We start from the raw sequence: 15,724 nt of genomic DNA, 5'->3' as shown, positions 1-15,724 counted from the left end.
TTCGCTTTTGATATTAAAATTATGCTATTTTCTCTCTAAGTACGATTTCCAGAAGAAAAAAAACAAAAAAGTTCAAATTATACATTTATTTGCAATAAAGCATGGTGTCTCCTTAAAATAAGTTTAATATTTGCTCTATGAAAACATTATTAACTACTGGACTTACTCCAAGACCAAAAGCGGTGACTTAATGTGTCATAATGTACGATAGTAGCATCACGTTTCCCTTCCATGTCTATTTGTCGCCTGTGAACCGACGCAGTCTTTACTTCCGGTGTGCCCAGTCCCTTAGACGACGAACTACACAGAAATACGGTAATCCACTTCACCTTAGACATTGAAAATTTGAAAATAGACTGAAACATGGACCGAATTTGAAAATAATCAATTTTAGAGACCAAAGAAGTCATGACTCTGGTGATGTTTCTCTCAAAAAAAAAAATTTTTAATATGCTGATCACGCTTGAAGTGCAACTTTTATAAAAAGGGAACAGATTATGCTCGTTTTTTCAAATTATGTCTAAAACTATGCTAACACAATCTCTAAGGGCTCATTCTGATAAGTAGTGATATAAAAATGGGAAGTATCACATTAAAAATGTGTTACCGCTGCGATTACGAAAACTCACATTTCCTAAATGTGACGAAGATGGGGTCTATAACTGGCCACAGAATAGACCATAATGGAATAGGGATTCTGTAGGACCAGGAGCGACAATCGACCCAAGTATTCCCGCACCCTTCCCCCCTTCCTAAGCCTTACCCACCCTGAGTTTTAAAATATGTTACAAAAAGGCAGCAGCCTTTCATTGAAACAGTGCTATCTATTTGTACCAGTCCCCTCGAAGACCTCTCACGGGCTTCGTAAGATCGCAGGCTCATTTGTTCATGCTAACTTACTTGTTTCTCAAGTACAATGTGTCCGTCCATCAAGGAAATAAGTAACCAAATGATTGAATGCAGAAGAACAGACTTGATCTGATAAAATACCTAATCTAGTCAGCATAGTTTAAATTTTACAAGCACCAGATCGAGAGGGGTACCAGGATCTTCTTTGCAGATAATGTGACACTTCAGCATTTACTTCATGAAGTAGAACCTGATTGCTCGGTGTTCTATGCAAACAGAGCACGAGATAGTCACGACAGTGAGAGATGAAGTTTGTTCACTTGATGATCAGCTCTTCTCCATAGCAATATGTGGGAAACTATCAAAGGTTTCCTGCGACGGCACAGAAGGAAATTTTTCATCACAGGAGCAGTTGTCGGTGGAGTTTACCTGCTTAGTCGCTACGCAAGATGGCGTTTTGCAGAGTGGCAGCGACAGCAAGAAATGGAATACGTCGAACAGGCAAGGAAACAACACCATTTTGAGAGCAATCAGAGAACTTGTACCATTACGTTATTCTCCTTGGTGCCAAATTTACGCGATGCGTTGATGGAGAAACTCAACTGCGAAGCAATAACAGGAAAACTTCGTGAACGGCCTTCTAACAAGTTAGAGCTTTGGGAGCAACTGAAAGTTCTCAGTTTTACCCGTACTATAGCGTCAGTGTACTCATCATGCATGCTGTTTGTGTTCCTAAGAGTGCAGCTGAACATTATTGGGGGTTACTTGTATCTAGATAGCTTGACGATGACGGGAGAAGCCTCGAATGGAAAAAATGGAAAGAAGGTACACATTGCTGAGGGACTACAGAAGAGGTACCTTGCCGTGGTTAGATACCTGATGGGTGATGGACTGGATTTTTTGATAGAAGAGATCAGGAGAACTGTAGAAGGTAAAACTAATGGTTGATGGACTTCCTTTCTTTGAGCTATTTCCAAGCTGCCAAAGAAGATAGCTCAGAGAAATGGTTGTTTAACACTTACTAATTTGAATAGGGCACCGAAAATATATTTCATTCGACCTAACTCTTTCCCGAGAAAGTTTACATTTACAGAGTCACACAGAAGAACTAATCTGTTGCAACCCATTTCCTCAATAGCCAGATTAGCAAAAAAATATATACACTTAATCCTTTCATCTCAACATTATATTTTTACCCCTAAGTACACAATATTAATACATACATTTTCCTTGATTTGCTGATTACCACAAAGCTGTGAATCTAAGTATTAGCAAGCTACTTGTAGAAAATGCTGAAACAATTTAGAAATTTGACTCCAATTCTTTCACCCATAGGTGAATTTGTAAACAAAACATGATGTGAGTATGAGAGCGATCTTTGCAGCAATGAACTCTACTTAAATAAGTATCAGTGAAAATAAGGCCTGAAAAAAATTTCAGCCTGTATGGGATTTGAATCCAAGACCTCTGCAATACCATTGCAGTGCTCTACCAACTGAGCTAAAAAGCCAATTGGGAGCTGGGCATTATGTTGTTTCCAGATAAACCCATAAAGTGATGCATGAAACCTGATGTGTCTGTGAAATGCAGAAGAACTAAGCTATTTGAGATGAACAGATGAAGAATTAATACAACTTTTTCAGAAATGTTGGTATAAAACAAAGCTTTGTGATAATTTGCAGCAGTTTAAAGGGGGATCTGAAGCCTCAAATTGAACCATTTTAAATTATAAATCAAACACTTTTTTCAGTCTTTGGGCTCAACTTAGTGTTGATATATTAAATAGTTTTATATCGTATCTTAACCCAGTAGCATTGCAGCTTAGGAAATTGATATCAGCAGTCGATATTATGTCACTGTTGGAGACACTCTTTGCTTCAAACCTTGCTTTTGGCAGGCTTATGAATTTTTGTGGCTCTTTATGGGGATTGAATTTGAAAATGGAATAATAATGCACAGTTCTTACAGAAAATTTTAGGCTTCAGGCTGGGCTAGGATGGGCTGGGGATGTCATAAATGGATCAGTAAATATGTTTGTGTTGTTTATCTAGTCATTCTTTTAACTTCGCATCAACTATTTTATATGGTCGTCCATGTTCTATTTCTTTTCCCCAGTAATCACATTTGAAATATTCAATACTTTCATATACTGAATATATTTGAAAACCTTATCAGCTCAGTAGTCTGCAGGATAGAGATCTATGGCAAAACTTGACGCATTTGTATACAATCCTGAGCCCAGTTTAGTGAGTCACAGTGAGTTGTTACATTAGGTAATGTAGAGAGATGTGTTTGTGCATATGGTATGCTTAGTAAAAACTTTTTTGCAAACATGGTGTGAACTTCTTCAAGGTTAGTATTAATTTTATTTTGGGAAAGAATTAGTTTTGTTAGGCTTTCTTTAACTTCACTTGTGTAAACATTCACATTGCTTCCCACAAAAGGGGTAAAGTGATACAGTATTTACTATTTGTCTAATTCAGTGTATAACCATCAGTAATTTATTCACAGTGTATTGCACAGCATTTGCATGTACCATTGATTAGAGTAAAAGTAAAGTCATTGCAAAACATGGAGTAAGCTACCAAATACCAAACTCTTAAAAGAAATTGGCTGGCAAAAAAAGGAAAAAGGGAACTTCAAATTGAATTTTCTGGTAAATAACAAGAAGTGAGTGAAATAAATACTGATACATTATCGTATTCCTCCAAAGCCAACCAGAAATGAATGCCGAAAAAATTACAATTTTAGGCTTCAGTTTTCCTGATATTGACATGTCCATTGACTCAGCTGTAGAGGAGAACTTTTTTAAGTCAAACTGGACCATTATTACAACTCTATTGCATCAGTGCTACAGTTTTATTTGGTGGTTTTAAGTTTAAGAAAGCAGTATTATCAGCCAAAAAGAGTTTAAGAAAAAAATTTCATTAAACTTGATTCATGTTATGGTATGCGATAACAATATCATAAACTTAAGGTATTTGAGAAGTTGTGTATTACATTTGATAGCTACAATACAAAAAGACTGGTTTGACAGGTTCCTGGTAATCATATGTTGGGGTGATCTCAAATGGTTTAAAACTGTAGGGCAATAATTTCATTCAATTTGTTCATGTTGATATTGTTGTCTAGGTCACTCCTTGTTCAATGTCTTATTTCTCAGGTTCTTTTTGCAATTTGTCAAAAAATACTTTTCAATGGTTGCTGAAGTTTCCTAGTTGACTAAGGAAAATACTAATGTGAAGCCAATACATGAAAAAATGACCATCATGTTCTTGATAATGTTTTAAAGCTTAATTTTTTATTTTCATGATTTCATTTTCACCTTGTCTTTCAGACATTTTAGGTGAGATATCATTGAAAGAAAAGTTCAGCCTTGAGGAACTGACCCGACTCATCAAACACATACGACAGTCAATGGAATTTCCAAACCACAGTGTACCTATCAATGGCAAATTAAAAGATGCTTCAAACCAGCCAACTAAGAATGGTCATCACATGAGACCACTCACAAAATTCATGCTGCCCACAGATGTTGAAAGTTTGTGTGACACAGTTGGTAAAGAAGGAGATGATAACTTCAAGAATTTAATAGGGGAAACTCTTGATATTCTGGAAAGTGAGGACTGTCTGTATGTGTTAAAGATGTGTTTAGATGCTGGATTTGCTCATGTCATGCACAATATGATTCCCTTCTTTCAAGCTGAGGAACTAGGTGAGTTCATAAGCCTCTACTTTTAAATTTTACACATGTGTACATGCTACTAATACAAAGAAATACCTATTGCATGTACAGGGATGTAGATAAGAGCTGGCAGCTGGAAAAAATTATCAGCTTTTCCTGAAAAAATTTCCAGCTGATGAATTTTGAAGGATGATATACAACTGCCAAAATAGATAATACATTAAAATATTGTGATGAACAAAATACACAATTGAAAACATTATGAAATTAAAACATTTGGTTTGTTTTTCTTTGTAATACGCTTTGTGTAAATACATGCACAATTACATGTATTTGTGTTATTTTAGTCATTGCATGTGACAGCACAGTTTGACAGTTTGTCTGAGATGTGAATTTATCCTACATTTCTGATAATCACCCTGTTATTTTATGTGTAGTCCAATCAAGAATTGATTGCTTTTGGTCTTAAACTCAGAAATCAATTGAGTGATATTCAAAAATGCTTTTAAGATCCTTTCCTTTCTGTTTCATATTTGTAACATTTGAAATCAGTTTTTGTTTGACTAATCTCCAACAGAGAAGTAAGATTGCATTTTTGTAAGAGAAATAATTATTATGGAAGAGTTACATATATTCCTGTACTACTCTTACATGTGATTAGCTCTGTGAGCAAACAGGTCATGGTCCTTTCTGATTATTTTAGATTGAACTCTAGTTAATGGTTAATATTTTTCAAACATGTACAACTTATACCTGACATTTTCAACAGAACTTGGTGCTGTTGGAGGCATTGAGCTTGAATCAACCCTTGATCTCCCACTGGCCAAAATCATTCCTATTATTAATGGACAGATTAACCATGTCTTGTGTGACTCAGATAACAACTACTTCCAAGACTTGTTCAAGGTTGGATCTGCAAGAGACTTTGCAGCAAACATTTATGAAGCATTCAGCTTTGAGTTGGATTAGATGTCTGCAAATAAGCCAACATCACAACTGACCATACAGACGTAGAACAGGCCTTGAGGGGCCTTGAGGGGCCTTGAGACCTCAGACTGTAGATTTCTTCATGTGCTGTAAGGTTTAATGTAAGGCAGTAAAGGATAGATCATGTGAAGATGTAGAGCGCATGTGTAGCCTTTTTTATCCATCTTCCAAAATGAGAGCGTAGGCTCCTAAAGGGACTGGAGATAATTGTATTAGCAAGTAATTGAGGTCTCTGTGGACTGTGCTTTATTCCTAATTCTCACTTCTGGTTTTGTAAGTTTTTTAATTTACAAAATTAACCAGAAGTTTTTGCTGTTAAATGTACTTGGTTTTTAGATACATTTTGGTTTATTAGTGGTAAACTTCTTACTTGCTTCTTAGATAATTGATCCATGCCTCCAATGTAAATACACGTATCATAACAATGATATACATGATTGTGTAACTACTGGTAATCAATTCATACAACAGAAATAGTCATGATTCAATCATAAACCAATTTTCATACCTAAATATACCAAAATGTCTTCCGTAAGACCAATGCTTCCCTGCAAGTTGCAAGTTGGTATTATGCAATGTCTGTTTTACTTAAATGTAAAATTAGACTTCATGATTCTTGTTGATGAACCTGCAAAGATTATTTAGTTATTTAAAGAGATGTGTTGGGGGGGGGGGGGGGGAGGGAGGGGCTCAGAAGACTCAGAAGACTGTGATTGGTTTAGCATGTCAGAGTCAAGGTCTTCTTTATATCTGAAATTATTTCTGATAAAGAGTTTGTTTTGTAAATGTGTTATTTTGATTATGAAAACATGTAGACAGGAAATGATTTAATATATACTTTCATCATTACAATTTTTACCTTGCATTTAGTGTATGTCAAAAACTGTTATCTGACTGACAAAAAACAAAATGATGTGTCAGTAGCTAGACATAAAGTGAGCGATAACATCCTAAGAATTCAATTCCATTTTTTTAGTGTTACTGTGTTACTTTTTGTGTTTAACATCAATATGGTGATCTTGAGAATTTAGCCATAGTTTTGTTTTTGATCAGAAAAATACATGTATGTATTTGCTAGTGGGTTGTTTCTCATTTCAATTTCAAACATTCAAGCACCTTGAAGGATTACCAGCCCTCCACCTCTCCCTCTGAACACTAGTCATTTACTTTTTCTGAAACTGTTTATTTCATTATGTATAACCTAGAATTCTTTAAGAAACAAGCATAACTGCAAGTTAGCCCTTCTAGAAAAGCATAACGAGAAGAGAATGAAAGAAGGGGAAAGTGAAGATTTTTAAATATGATTACCAGTATATGTTTTTGATGTATAAGTGAAGTGTTTTACATTTCATTTGAGTTTTGTTTAAGTTTTGTGGAAGGATTCACTTTATTCACTCTGCATCTCGTTGTTGTTGTTGTACAGCATTTCTGTGACTTCGTGTTTAATGTGCATTGTGATGACATAGAGTTTGGGGAAATAAAAACTATTGCTTACAAAATCAATCTAGATCCTGCACTAAGAATTAATAGAGAATGATGTGTATTTTATTGTCTTGGCTTCAACACAACATGGAAATGCTTGTCACTAAAATTACACCTCAGCATAAAATGCTCAGGTGTTTTTCCTGTTTCAAAATGGGAAAGAGAGCATATCCTTGTGCACACTAGTGCCATATCAGTTTTGAAGGTCTATGGTCATTAATACACTTTGTGACTACATACCAGGCTGTGATTTCATTTTCTATTTTGTGTCAAAAGTTATTCAGAGTGGGTCGGGTTAGATATAGACTCGAAGTTATCACATGACACCAAAATCGCTCAAGCCTGGGCGCCATCCAGGTAGTTGGGCCATGCAGTAGACAGCAGATACCTCAGACCAGTAAGCCGTCAGTGACGAATTAGAGAGGTTCACGATAGTCTCTGCGTCTGACTCAGAATTTTCAAGACATCTATGTGCATTTTCAAGGTATGGAAATGTGAAATTTTCTCTGAACTGCTACGATTAGGAGATTATGCTAGTTGACTATCTTTCAGCGCATTGCGAAGAGCTTATCACACGGCGTATATTAGAACGAACAACCAGCTGTTTATGTTATTTTAAACAGTTAGATGCCCAGTTCCTATCTTCAGCTGCAGCAAAACACAGTGATATCATATGCAAATAAGTAACATCGATGGTATTTAGCTGATTAGTGATTTTCTTGGTTGGTTAGTGTGCTCTTTCAAAGAGCGACTTGTGCTAACTAATCAGGAACTAACACTAAGGTGCGGCATCTCTCACGTATCGTCAATAAATGTGATGAATTGCTTGAAATATTCACCTTAATCTAAAAAGTAACTTTTAGCAACTCATAAATAACTTCAGAGTAGAGTAAAACAGGACTGAGAAGTGTTTTATCCCTGCCACCTTATAATTCCAAAGGCTTCACAGAACTCGCATCGATGTGAGAACTACAAAATCTCGTTTGCAAAGAAAAATCGAACTCTGTAGTTTCTTATAAAAATTAGTGCGTCGTTCCATTTTACGAATCAAAATGAAATGCTAAAAGAAAATGATCTTGCTTCTTCAAAAATTACAACCGGCTGGCTCCTTTTTTTGAGCAAATACCCGCATCTGATTGGTTGACTGCAGCTCATTTGCTGTGAAGTTGTGTCTACCTGTGTCACTGAGAGTTTCGCGCCAAAGAAGCGCGGCTGCGCCACTGTCACTAGTGCCTTTCAGTCTGCTTCACTCACCATGGCCATTTTCGTTGACTTCCCTAATAAATCGTCAATAATCAAACTGAAATCGATGGAAGTTCACAGTGTAATCGACAAACGAAACCTGGAACGAGAAAGGAAGGTGTTCGAGGTCGATGATTTAATAGTCTTCCTATTTCTTTTTGTGGTTAAAAGCTCCCTTGTAGTTTCTCGTACATTCTGTCTAAACTAAACAAATAATTTGGGATGAATATAAGTAAAACACAATTTTAACTACTAATTAATCTTGCGACATAATCTTGTCCCATCTGATGGTATATTGGCCGACATCTACTGCAAACAAATCAAGACATTAGCGCCAAATAAGCTTCTCATTGGCAAACATAATCTTTTATGTGCAACACGTTGTCAACGAAACAATGCGTCAAATTTTCCCAAAAACAAACGAGAGTCTTAGCGCTTTAATTACAACAAGAAACTAATCACTCAAATTTAGAAATAGTCCGTCTTCCGACAACAAAATAGTCGTCAAATGATCCCTAAAGTGCCTCAGTCAATTAGAGGAAGAATGGCGAAGTTTGTTCGAACAGACGGTTCTTTTGTTAGCGACTAGCGTGGAGATGAGTCAGTGAATCGGAGTAAGTGGTGACCCACGCGTTTCTGCAGCCACAAGTTTGATGAGTTTCTTTGAAAAATGCTTCGTTATGGTGAAAAGGCACTTAAGGCTTTCCAAACCGTGACGATATTACAAGCGGCTGTTCACAGGATATTGTGTCAAATAAGTGGCACAAATATAAGGTAAGAAAGTAAACAAAACCATTTCTCCTTTTGAACAAGTCTTTCTGCGAGAGGCAACCTGTTATATGCTGTTAAATGCAAACTGAAACTTAATGCATTGGGAATGCAAAAGTTCAAGTTTGGAGCATTCAACTCCCAAGCTACAAAACTTATAAACTTTGCACTGTTCGAGCATACTATGAATTTCTGTCTTTGCTGGATAAACAAATTGCAATGATAATTTGGTTTCGTTAGGATTTGAACTGAATGTTAAATTTCGTGTGAAGTCTCATAACACCCGTTGGGATATGGAAAACTACTCAATAAGGTGGTATGCGTAGTGAAAGTTGTAAATGTGGAGCTTGTTATCGCTCGTCACATTACCAAAACGAACAGATCATAAAATCATAAAATCATAAAATTATAAAATCAATTGTGATACAAGTCAGCTTCTTGATACTTAAAAGAGAAATCGTTTTGATGGTGTAACTTGTGTGTTCAGGCTCCATTATATTAGTATATTGATACACTTTGCCGACAAAGGATTAATCTTACCATCCCATAACTTTGTGAAGTTATGAGCGAATTTCACTGAAGCAACAAAGAGGAAACCGAGTGTCAACTTTTTCTAAAAACAGCTGTCGTAAAGCAACACAAAACACAACAAATAGCAACAAAAATAACAACAATTTGGTCTTCTCCGCAGAAACTTGACACTAGGTTGAACTCAAATGTAAAATTAACATATAAAGTGCTGAAATAACCGTAAAAATATGCATTTATACACTAAACATATCCTACCTTTCCTGATAAGAATAACAATGAGAGAGCTTGGCATGTAATCAGATCCTCGTCCACCCATATCTATGAAGTAACGTTTGAATTGTTTAGAGATATTTTGCATGGCAGATGTTTTTTCTCCTTTAAGTTTCTCAGTTTTGCGCAGAAATTCACCGCGCATCCGGCCGATAGTGCGACAGATTCTATTTTTTTTTTCATTTCATTTTTCATATTTCAAGAGGAATAGCACTTGCTGAATGTCGGCCGGAAGTCTGAAGTTTGAAAATTGTCTTGTGCATCAAACTCCGAGTTTCTTTGAGATCTAAGGGATACTTAAATTATTTTCGAGTGAAACAGAAAACTGAACGAATTGATGAAGACATGTTAGAGGCTTAAAAGAAGTTGAGATGAAAGCTTTATGGCTCGTCTAACATTTTATTATGCAAACAAGATAAATCTCCCCGCACCCTTTATAGAGAAACAAGTCCATTCTCCTGCTTGGTTTTCGTAGCCATTCCAAAAGTATTCAAAAGCGTTTTATTGGAGTTTCCTTCATTCCCAGTTGTTACCGATATGTCTTTATTATATCAAGTATGGTAGAAATTCCGGATTGAAATTAATATCTATAATAAGACAAGTTGTTCAAGTTAAACAAAGCAGGAGTATGGAAGAAGGACGACGCTGTTTCGCAGCTACGGCCAATTTATTCCATTTGATATAAGCCGTTTAAATCGTACCAAACAGGAACGTCAATCAATTTTCCCTGTGACTCCGGCTAACGTCAATAAACGGGGATCTGTGAATTTGAAAACTTAAAAAATGTCAATACCAGGCACAAAGGTTATATTTGTGAAAAGCAGAATTTATAAGTGTTGTTCGTATTATTTAGTAAGTGCAAATTTTCTTTCTTTCCTACCGCTGATAAAGGGATTTGAAAAAACTCAACTTTGGCTTGGTAACAATGTGCATAAATTTACTGAGAAAAGACAGCGACTCACCATTCCTCTGAAATATTTTTATTCGCATCTTTTGAATTTCAATTACGGAATCCTACATAATACAGTTTTAAATGCAGTACAGTACCACACCTAAAAACAGAATTTCTGATGAACTTTTCGTTACGGTGAAAAATGCGGAAAAATGAGCGGTCCCCATCTATAAATTCATTTGAGCTGCTTCTGTTTTCGACCAAGAATTGATATCGAGCACTCTTATATACAGGTGTTGATGTTGTATTTTCTTAAGTTTTCTCATTACGTTTATGTAGTAATATTGTTTGGATAGTAAAATGAGAGATAAGCTTTATTTATCCCCATAAAAGACAATCTGTTTTATCATTGTTATAAGTATTGTAAACAAAGATGCTCGTAGAAGATATGCTAAATCAAGGACAAAGCAATTATATTTTCCGATTTGCCTAAGAAAGCCAAAGGTTGTTCCAAACTGAGCGTGGGTGGCTGCAGGCCCAGGTAAGTTCTTTGCTCTTCAAAGTGCGTGGTGTGCGGGATTTGCTCGGCCTTTGGAATTGAAGGCTAAGATTTCTATCCCCTTATAGTGTTTGAATTTTTTTTTTCAGTAGGTGGCTGCTGGAAGCGATCAAATTCCATATGTCTGTCCATATGTTAAGTCGAGGATATCTTTCCTTATACACTCTAAGGTGATTTCTATCGATGAGGCAAATCTTATCTTTTCGGGTGTTCTGGATTTTAAGTTATAGACCAGATACACATGAGCCACATCGATATTCACGAATTCAAATTGATAAAGCGATTTCGAGACTAATTATCTTAACTAGCTTCTACATCAAAGCACCTCGTTCCATTTATTTCAGCTCGAAAGTAAAGTATTAGATTGTGGAACCTTTATTTTGCTGAAGGATATCATAAGATATACTTCGCCCGTGGCAACGGGTTTTATCACTCAATTTTTACTCTGGAATAACCACGAAACTGAAAGAAAGTAGAACTAGAAATATTTCAGCTGAAATGAAGAAGCTTTCACAATTATGTTTACGAAAGTAAAATCGTTTCTTGTCAAAAAAAGTGAACGCACGCTTTTAATGTCTTTGTTACCAATTAAAGTACACAAAACAACAGATATGCGACAAAAATAGTAATCTAAAACCTGTGAATTGCATTTCCTCAATCAAAAACACGCTCTAAAATCCATTAAAAAACCTCAATTTACGTTCTGCCTCTTTTGTTTTTCGACTGTCTCTTTCAAACTGAAACAAATTAAAACGATTGGGCCCGCGAAATCTATTACCAAATTTACATGTGCTAAAATTTATAAGAAAAGTATAACACTGTCAGGCGAATAAATATTTCTTTAAGAGCTAAATAAGCAACCTCTTGAAATGTCAAATCAGAGAGCTTGTTCCTACAGAAAAACCTAAATGGTTTATTAACACATCATATAGTTGTTGACCCATTACGACACCTGAATGATATCATCAAGCTGCGAAAATTAATAGAATCCTCGAGTGATGTTTTGGAAACAACAGTGATTAGGCAACCTAATAGTCTTCTAGCAAGTTGTGCAAACGTTCTTCTTCAAGACGTGCCAATCTCGAGTCTTAATTTAGATTTTTAATTTCTCTTTGTGTTGGCTAGTTTGTAGTAACAACAAACGATTGTTTTGAGTGAAAAGGTGTTGCGCTGACGCTTTTCGGCTAGGACTAAACAAGTTTTGATGTCTCCCACAGTCATTATTATCATACTATTGGATCTGGTTTTCGTAATGGCTCGAGTTCACAGCTCAGTTAAGCTTGTGACATCCTGTTATCGAGGAACAATAGTTAAAACTCTCTTACCGAATTCTCGAAGGTCAACAAGAAGCTGTGTCAAAAGTAAGTTTGAAACATATTAAGCACGGTGTTCGGTCAATGACATCTTTGTTTCTGTTTCATAAGTAAATGAAAGGTTTTTGCGCTCACCTAAGATTATTTGCCTCAAAATCCAAACCAAATAACACAACGTGTTAAAGTTGTACAAAGGGAAGAACAGTTTCAGTAACACACATTTGATGCGCATATTTTTTTGGCCAGTTTCATTCCAGAAGTCCCTACTACCGAACAGTCTGGAGAAATGCTCCGTCACATTCTCTCGTAACTCACCAACCAGAAAACTGTTCTTGTAGCGTAGTAGAATTTTCCGAAGTGTTCGTGATATTGATCATTCCCCTTTCACTTACAAAGCGTCAAGAGGTGAACTTTTAAATGATAAGACTAAAACCGCCATACAAACTGTCTATGAGATACAAGTTGTTGTTGGAATACCACCTCTTAAACATTTACTATCAGAAAAAAAATGGAAACAATTTACGATAAATGTTAAGAAAAATTTGATGTTGTTCGTCGTGATTTTAAAGATAAACGTGTCATCGTTTGTCTCAGCTGTACTGAAGAGTCAGGCTTAGCTCGAAGATGCAAGCATTTGGGTGTTACTCTGTAAATTCGAAACTAAATAAAGTTTATGTATGTTCTTGTATCTATCAATCGTGTGTTGATCGCGACTTTTCGACTGCTACACAACTAGTCTTCGTCAGGTGACGAATGTCTATTTCTTTGAGAAGCCAAGTTTGCGTTGGTTACTTGTGTGATGGAACTCTGATCACAATTGATCTACGTGAACTACTTTGCCCTAGGTAATACGCGTTAGATTGGGTTCGTTTCCATGTAGTCACTAACTTGTTCGCAGCTGGACACCCTCTTGTAGCCTTGGCATTACAGTTTAATAATCATATTGATAGTAGTAACCGTATGTATTCCATCAGTTGACTTCGCTTCTGCTTTCCACGACATGCCAGTGGAACTCACGATACGGTAGTCACACGCGCATTTAGCGCTGTTCAGCCCACAAGGCGAGAAAGTTATTATTTCTCTAATGCAGTTCTTCAGGGTTGAGTTTGGGCCTTCGGGTACTTTTTTAACGTGATTAGATGACGGATTTCCTGATTCTCCCTAGGTTCAATTTTTCAAGGGAACGGTTTATGAGATGCTTAGAATGATCAGACTACGTTAACTCATTGTGACTGGTTGATAAGCGTTCAAGTGCCGTAACATAATTACATTAGGTACACTTTCGCAGAAAATAACCTTATTGTTTCACCCATGCATTTTCAGATTGATTGACTGAACTTGAAAGGAGAAAATTGATTCCAACATGCCTCATCTGAAAGTGAATGTGAACGGAAAGAAGTACACTATTTCTGGTATCACTCGTACAACATGCAGCAAACAGATCCTCTGCGCCTTGGCTAAAGTCGACGCAGAATTACGATCAAGACAAACGACTGAGCCAAAAGGCGACCCCCTCATGAGTGCATCGGGAACTTGTGTAGAACAAAACAGGAGGGCTAAGAAAGTTCGCGAGACGAGAAAAGAATTTAAGAGAGAAGAAAAGTGTACGAGGCGTAGGGAGACCGAGAAGAAGCAAAGAGAAGGAAGAAAACGTTTCAGTGGCAAAGTGCATATTACAAAACCAATGGAACTAAAAAACAATGAAGGAATTCAAACGTCTAGTGGAATGTTCGAAGCAGTAGAGAAAAGCTCCGAGAATCAGCAAAACTGTTCACCATCGCTAAATGAACGAGAGGGTGTGAAAGAAAAAGTCGTCAAGAGCAGTTTTCGAACGGTGGAAGACTTAGACCGGAATATCAATGGACGAGACACAAGCTCTGTGGACAGCAAGGAAAATAATGTTGAGGATGGCGCCAAAGACACTGATCATGACACGGGGATAAGCGAGTTACATTCAGACAGTTCATTTGAACAAAACCAAATCTTGCACCAAAATTCCGGCGTAAATGGAAGCTCAGCGAAGAGAACTTTAGACAGTACATTACAAATTAAAGTGAAATGCGCCTCTACGAACACAGACACCATAGAATTTGCTGATTTGGCATATTCGTGCATGCTTGAAAATAGTACTTCAAACTTAGAGCACGACGAGTACATCGTTGCTGAACTGATTGGCAGTGAGACCGACGTTGAAATATTCGACGAATGCACATGTACATACATTGACTCAGAGACTGAAGAACTTCAACAAGAGATCGAAAAGATTCGCGATGATTTAAAGTTAACAGAATCAAAGCTTATTGAGCAAGAGAAAACGATTGAAACGCTGAATGTTTTGATGGACGGCAACGATGATGAATATTGCGCCAACTGTGACGTCAACGATGACGTAAATAAGCGAATTGACGAACTTAAACAGTCAATCAAATTAAGTACTCAGTTGTATGATTATCAGAAGGTCGAGACGCAGGCAAATGCGTTGGAACTAGAGAAAGTTGAATCACAAATAAGGAGAAAACGATGGCACGTAGAGTGTCTGTTGAAAGAGCTTCATATGGCTCGGAATAGCCCACTTACTGGGAATGGACAAGGGAAATCTGCTCCCTTCCCTAGAGACGGTACCCTGGTCTAACAAAATCATTTGACATAAGGTTGTTATTTTCATATTTACTTCGTTCTATTCGGAAACTTTGTTTTTGACTGGAAATATCGAAGTTTCTCCCTGATTCCCATGTGTTAGTTAGTAATGTATCTATCGGGATCCTCATGATTGATAATTTGTCAATTTTTAAATAAAGATGGTTAAATAAAAGTTGAAATTGATTTCTCCCTTTACTGCCTGTATCATTTACTAATCAAATGGAACTTAGTTTTCTTCCATTAAAAACAGTAGTGCAAAATCTATTCCGTTGGTTTCCATCCAGCTGTTGTAGTTTGCAAGGATTGGTGGGTCGAGTGAATGGAAAGTGGCATGCCTTTTATGAGATGTGGTCATGCTTATGCTCACTTGTTGTTTGATTATCAAAGACCGGCACCACTATTCCTTAGGGTAAACAAACTCGTGATTTTGTGCAACATGAATAAAGGGGGTTGGGGAGAGTATAGCAGGTAATTTGGTGTTAACAACTGAGTTGAAAACGTAAATT

General features: G+C 36.7%; 2 protein-coding genes across 4 annotated transcripts; both read left to right on the top strand.

Annotated features, from left to right (window-relative positions):
• The first annotated feature begins 888 nt into the window (after positions 1 to 888).
• Positions 889 to 7,024, top strand: LOC113669586 (peroxisomal biogenesis factor 3). Its single transcript, XM_027185651.2, has 3 exons — positions 889 to 1,780; positions 4,187 to 4,564; positions 5,304 to 7,024. Exons 1-3 carry the CDS (start codon positions 1,198 to 1,200, stop codon positions 5,501 to 5,503), a joined length of 1,161 nt encoding a protein of 386 aa, XP_027041452.2. The 5' UTR covers positions 889 to 1,197; the 3' UTR covers positions 5,504 to 7,024.
• Positions 7,025 to 8,614: 1,590 nt separating this feature from the next.
• Positions 8,615 to 15,404, top strand: LOC149038785 (uncharacterized). Of its 3 annotated transcripts, none has more exons than XM_089186209.1 (2): positions 8,615 to 9,019; positions 13,902 to 15,404. In XM_089186209.1, exon 2 carries the CDS (start codon positions 13,942 to 13,944, stop codon positions 15,208 to 15,210), a length of 1,269 nt encoding a protein of 422 aa, XP_089042335.1. In that variant the 5' UTR covers positions 8,615 to 9,019; positions 13,902 to 13,941; the 3' UTR covers positions 15,211 to 15,404. The 3 variants fall into 3 exon arrangements, with proteins under 3 accessions (XP_089042335.1, XP_089042337.1, XP_089042336.1); XM_089186211.1 differs by lacking the exon at positions 8,615 to 9,019 and adding an exon at positions 11,135 to 11,247; XM_089186210.1 differs by lacking the exon at positions 8,615 to 9,019 and adding an exon at positions 12,469 to 12,626.
• The last annotated feature ends 320 nt before the right edge of the window (positions 15,405 to 15,724 follow it).

Source organism: Pocillopora damicornis, chromosome 10 (genome assembly GCF_964200805.1).
Source record: "Pocillopora damicornis chromosome 10, jaPocDami1.2, whole genome shotgun sequence".
Lineage (NCBI taxonomy): Eukaryota > Metazoa > Cnidaria > Anthozoa > Scleractinia > Pocilloporidae > Pocillopora > Pocillopora damicornis.
This window is presented reverse-complemented; position numbering and strand designations above follow the sequence as displayed.

Coding starts and splice junctions, on each gene's coding strand:
- LOC113669586 (XM_027185651.2), top strand. CDS start 1,198: ATGTGGGAAACTATCAAAGGTTTCCTGCGACGGCACAGAAGGAAATTT. Junction 1,781..4,186: donor GATCAGGAGAACTGTAGAAG/GTAAAACTAATG, acceptor CTTGTCTTTCAG/ACATTTTAGGTGAGATATCA. Junction 4,565..5,303: donor CTTTCAAGCTGAGGAACTAG/GTGAGTTCATAA, acceptor CATTTTCAACAG/AACTTGGTGCTGTTGGAGGC.
- LOC149038785 (XM_089186209.1), top strand. CDS start 13,942: ATGCCTCATCTGAAAGTGAATGTGAACGGAAAGAAGTACACTATTTCT.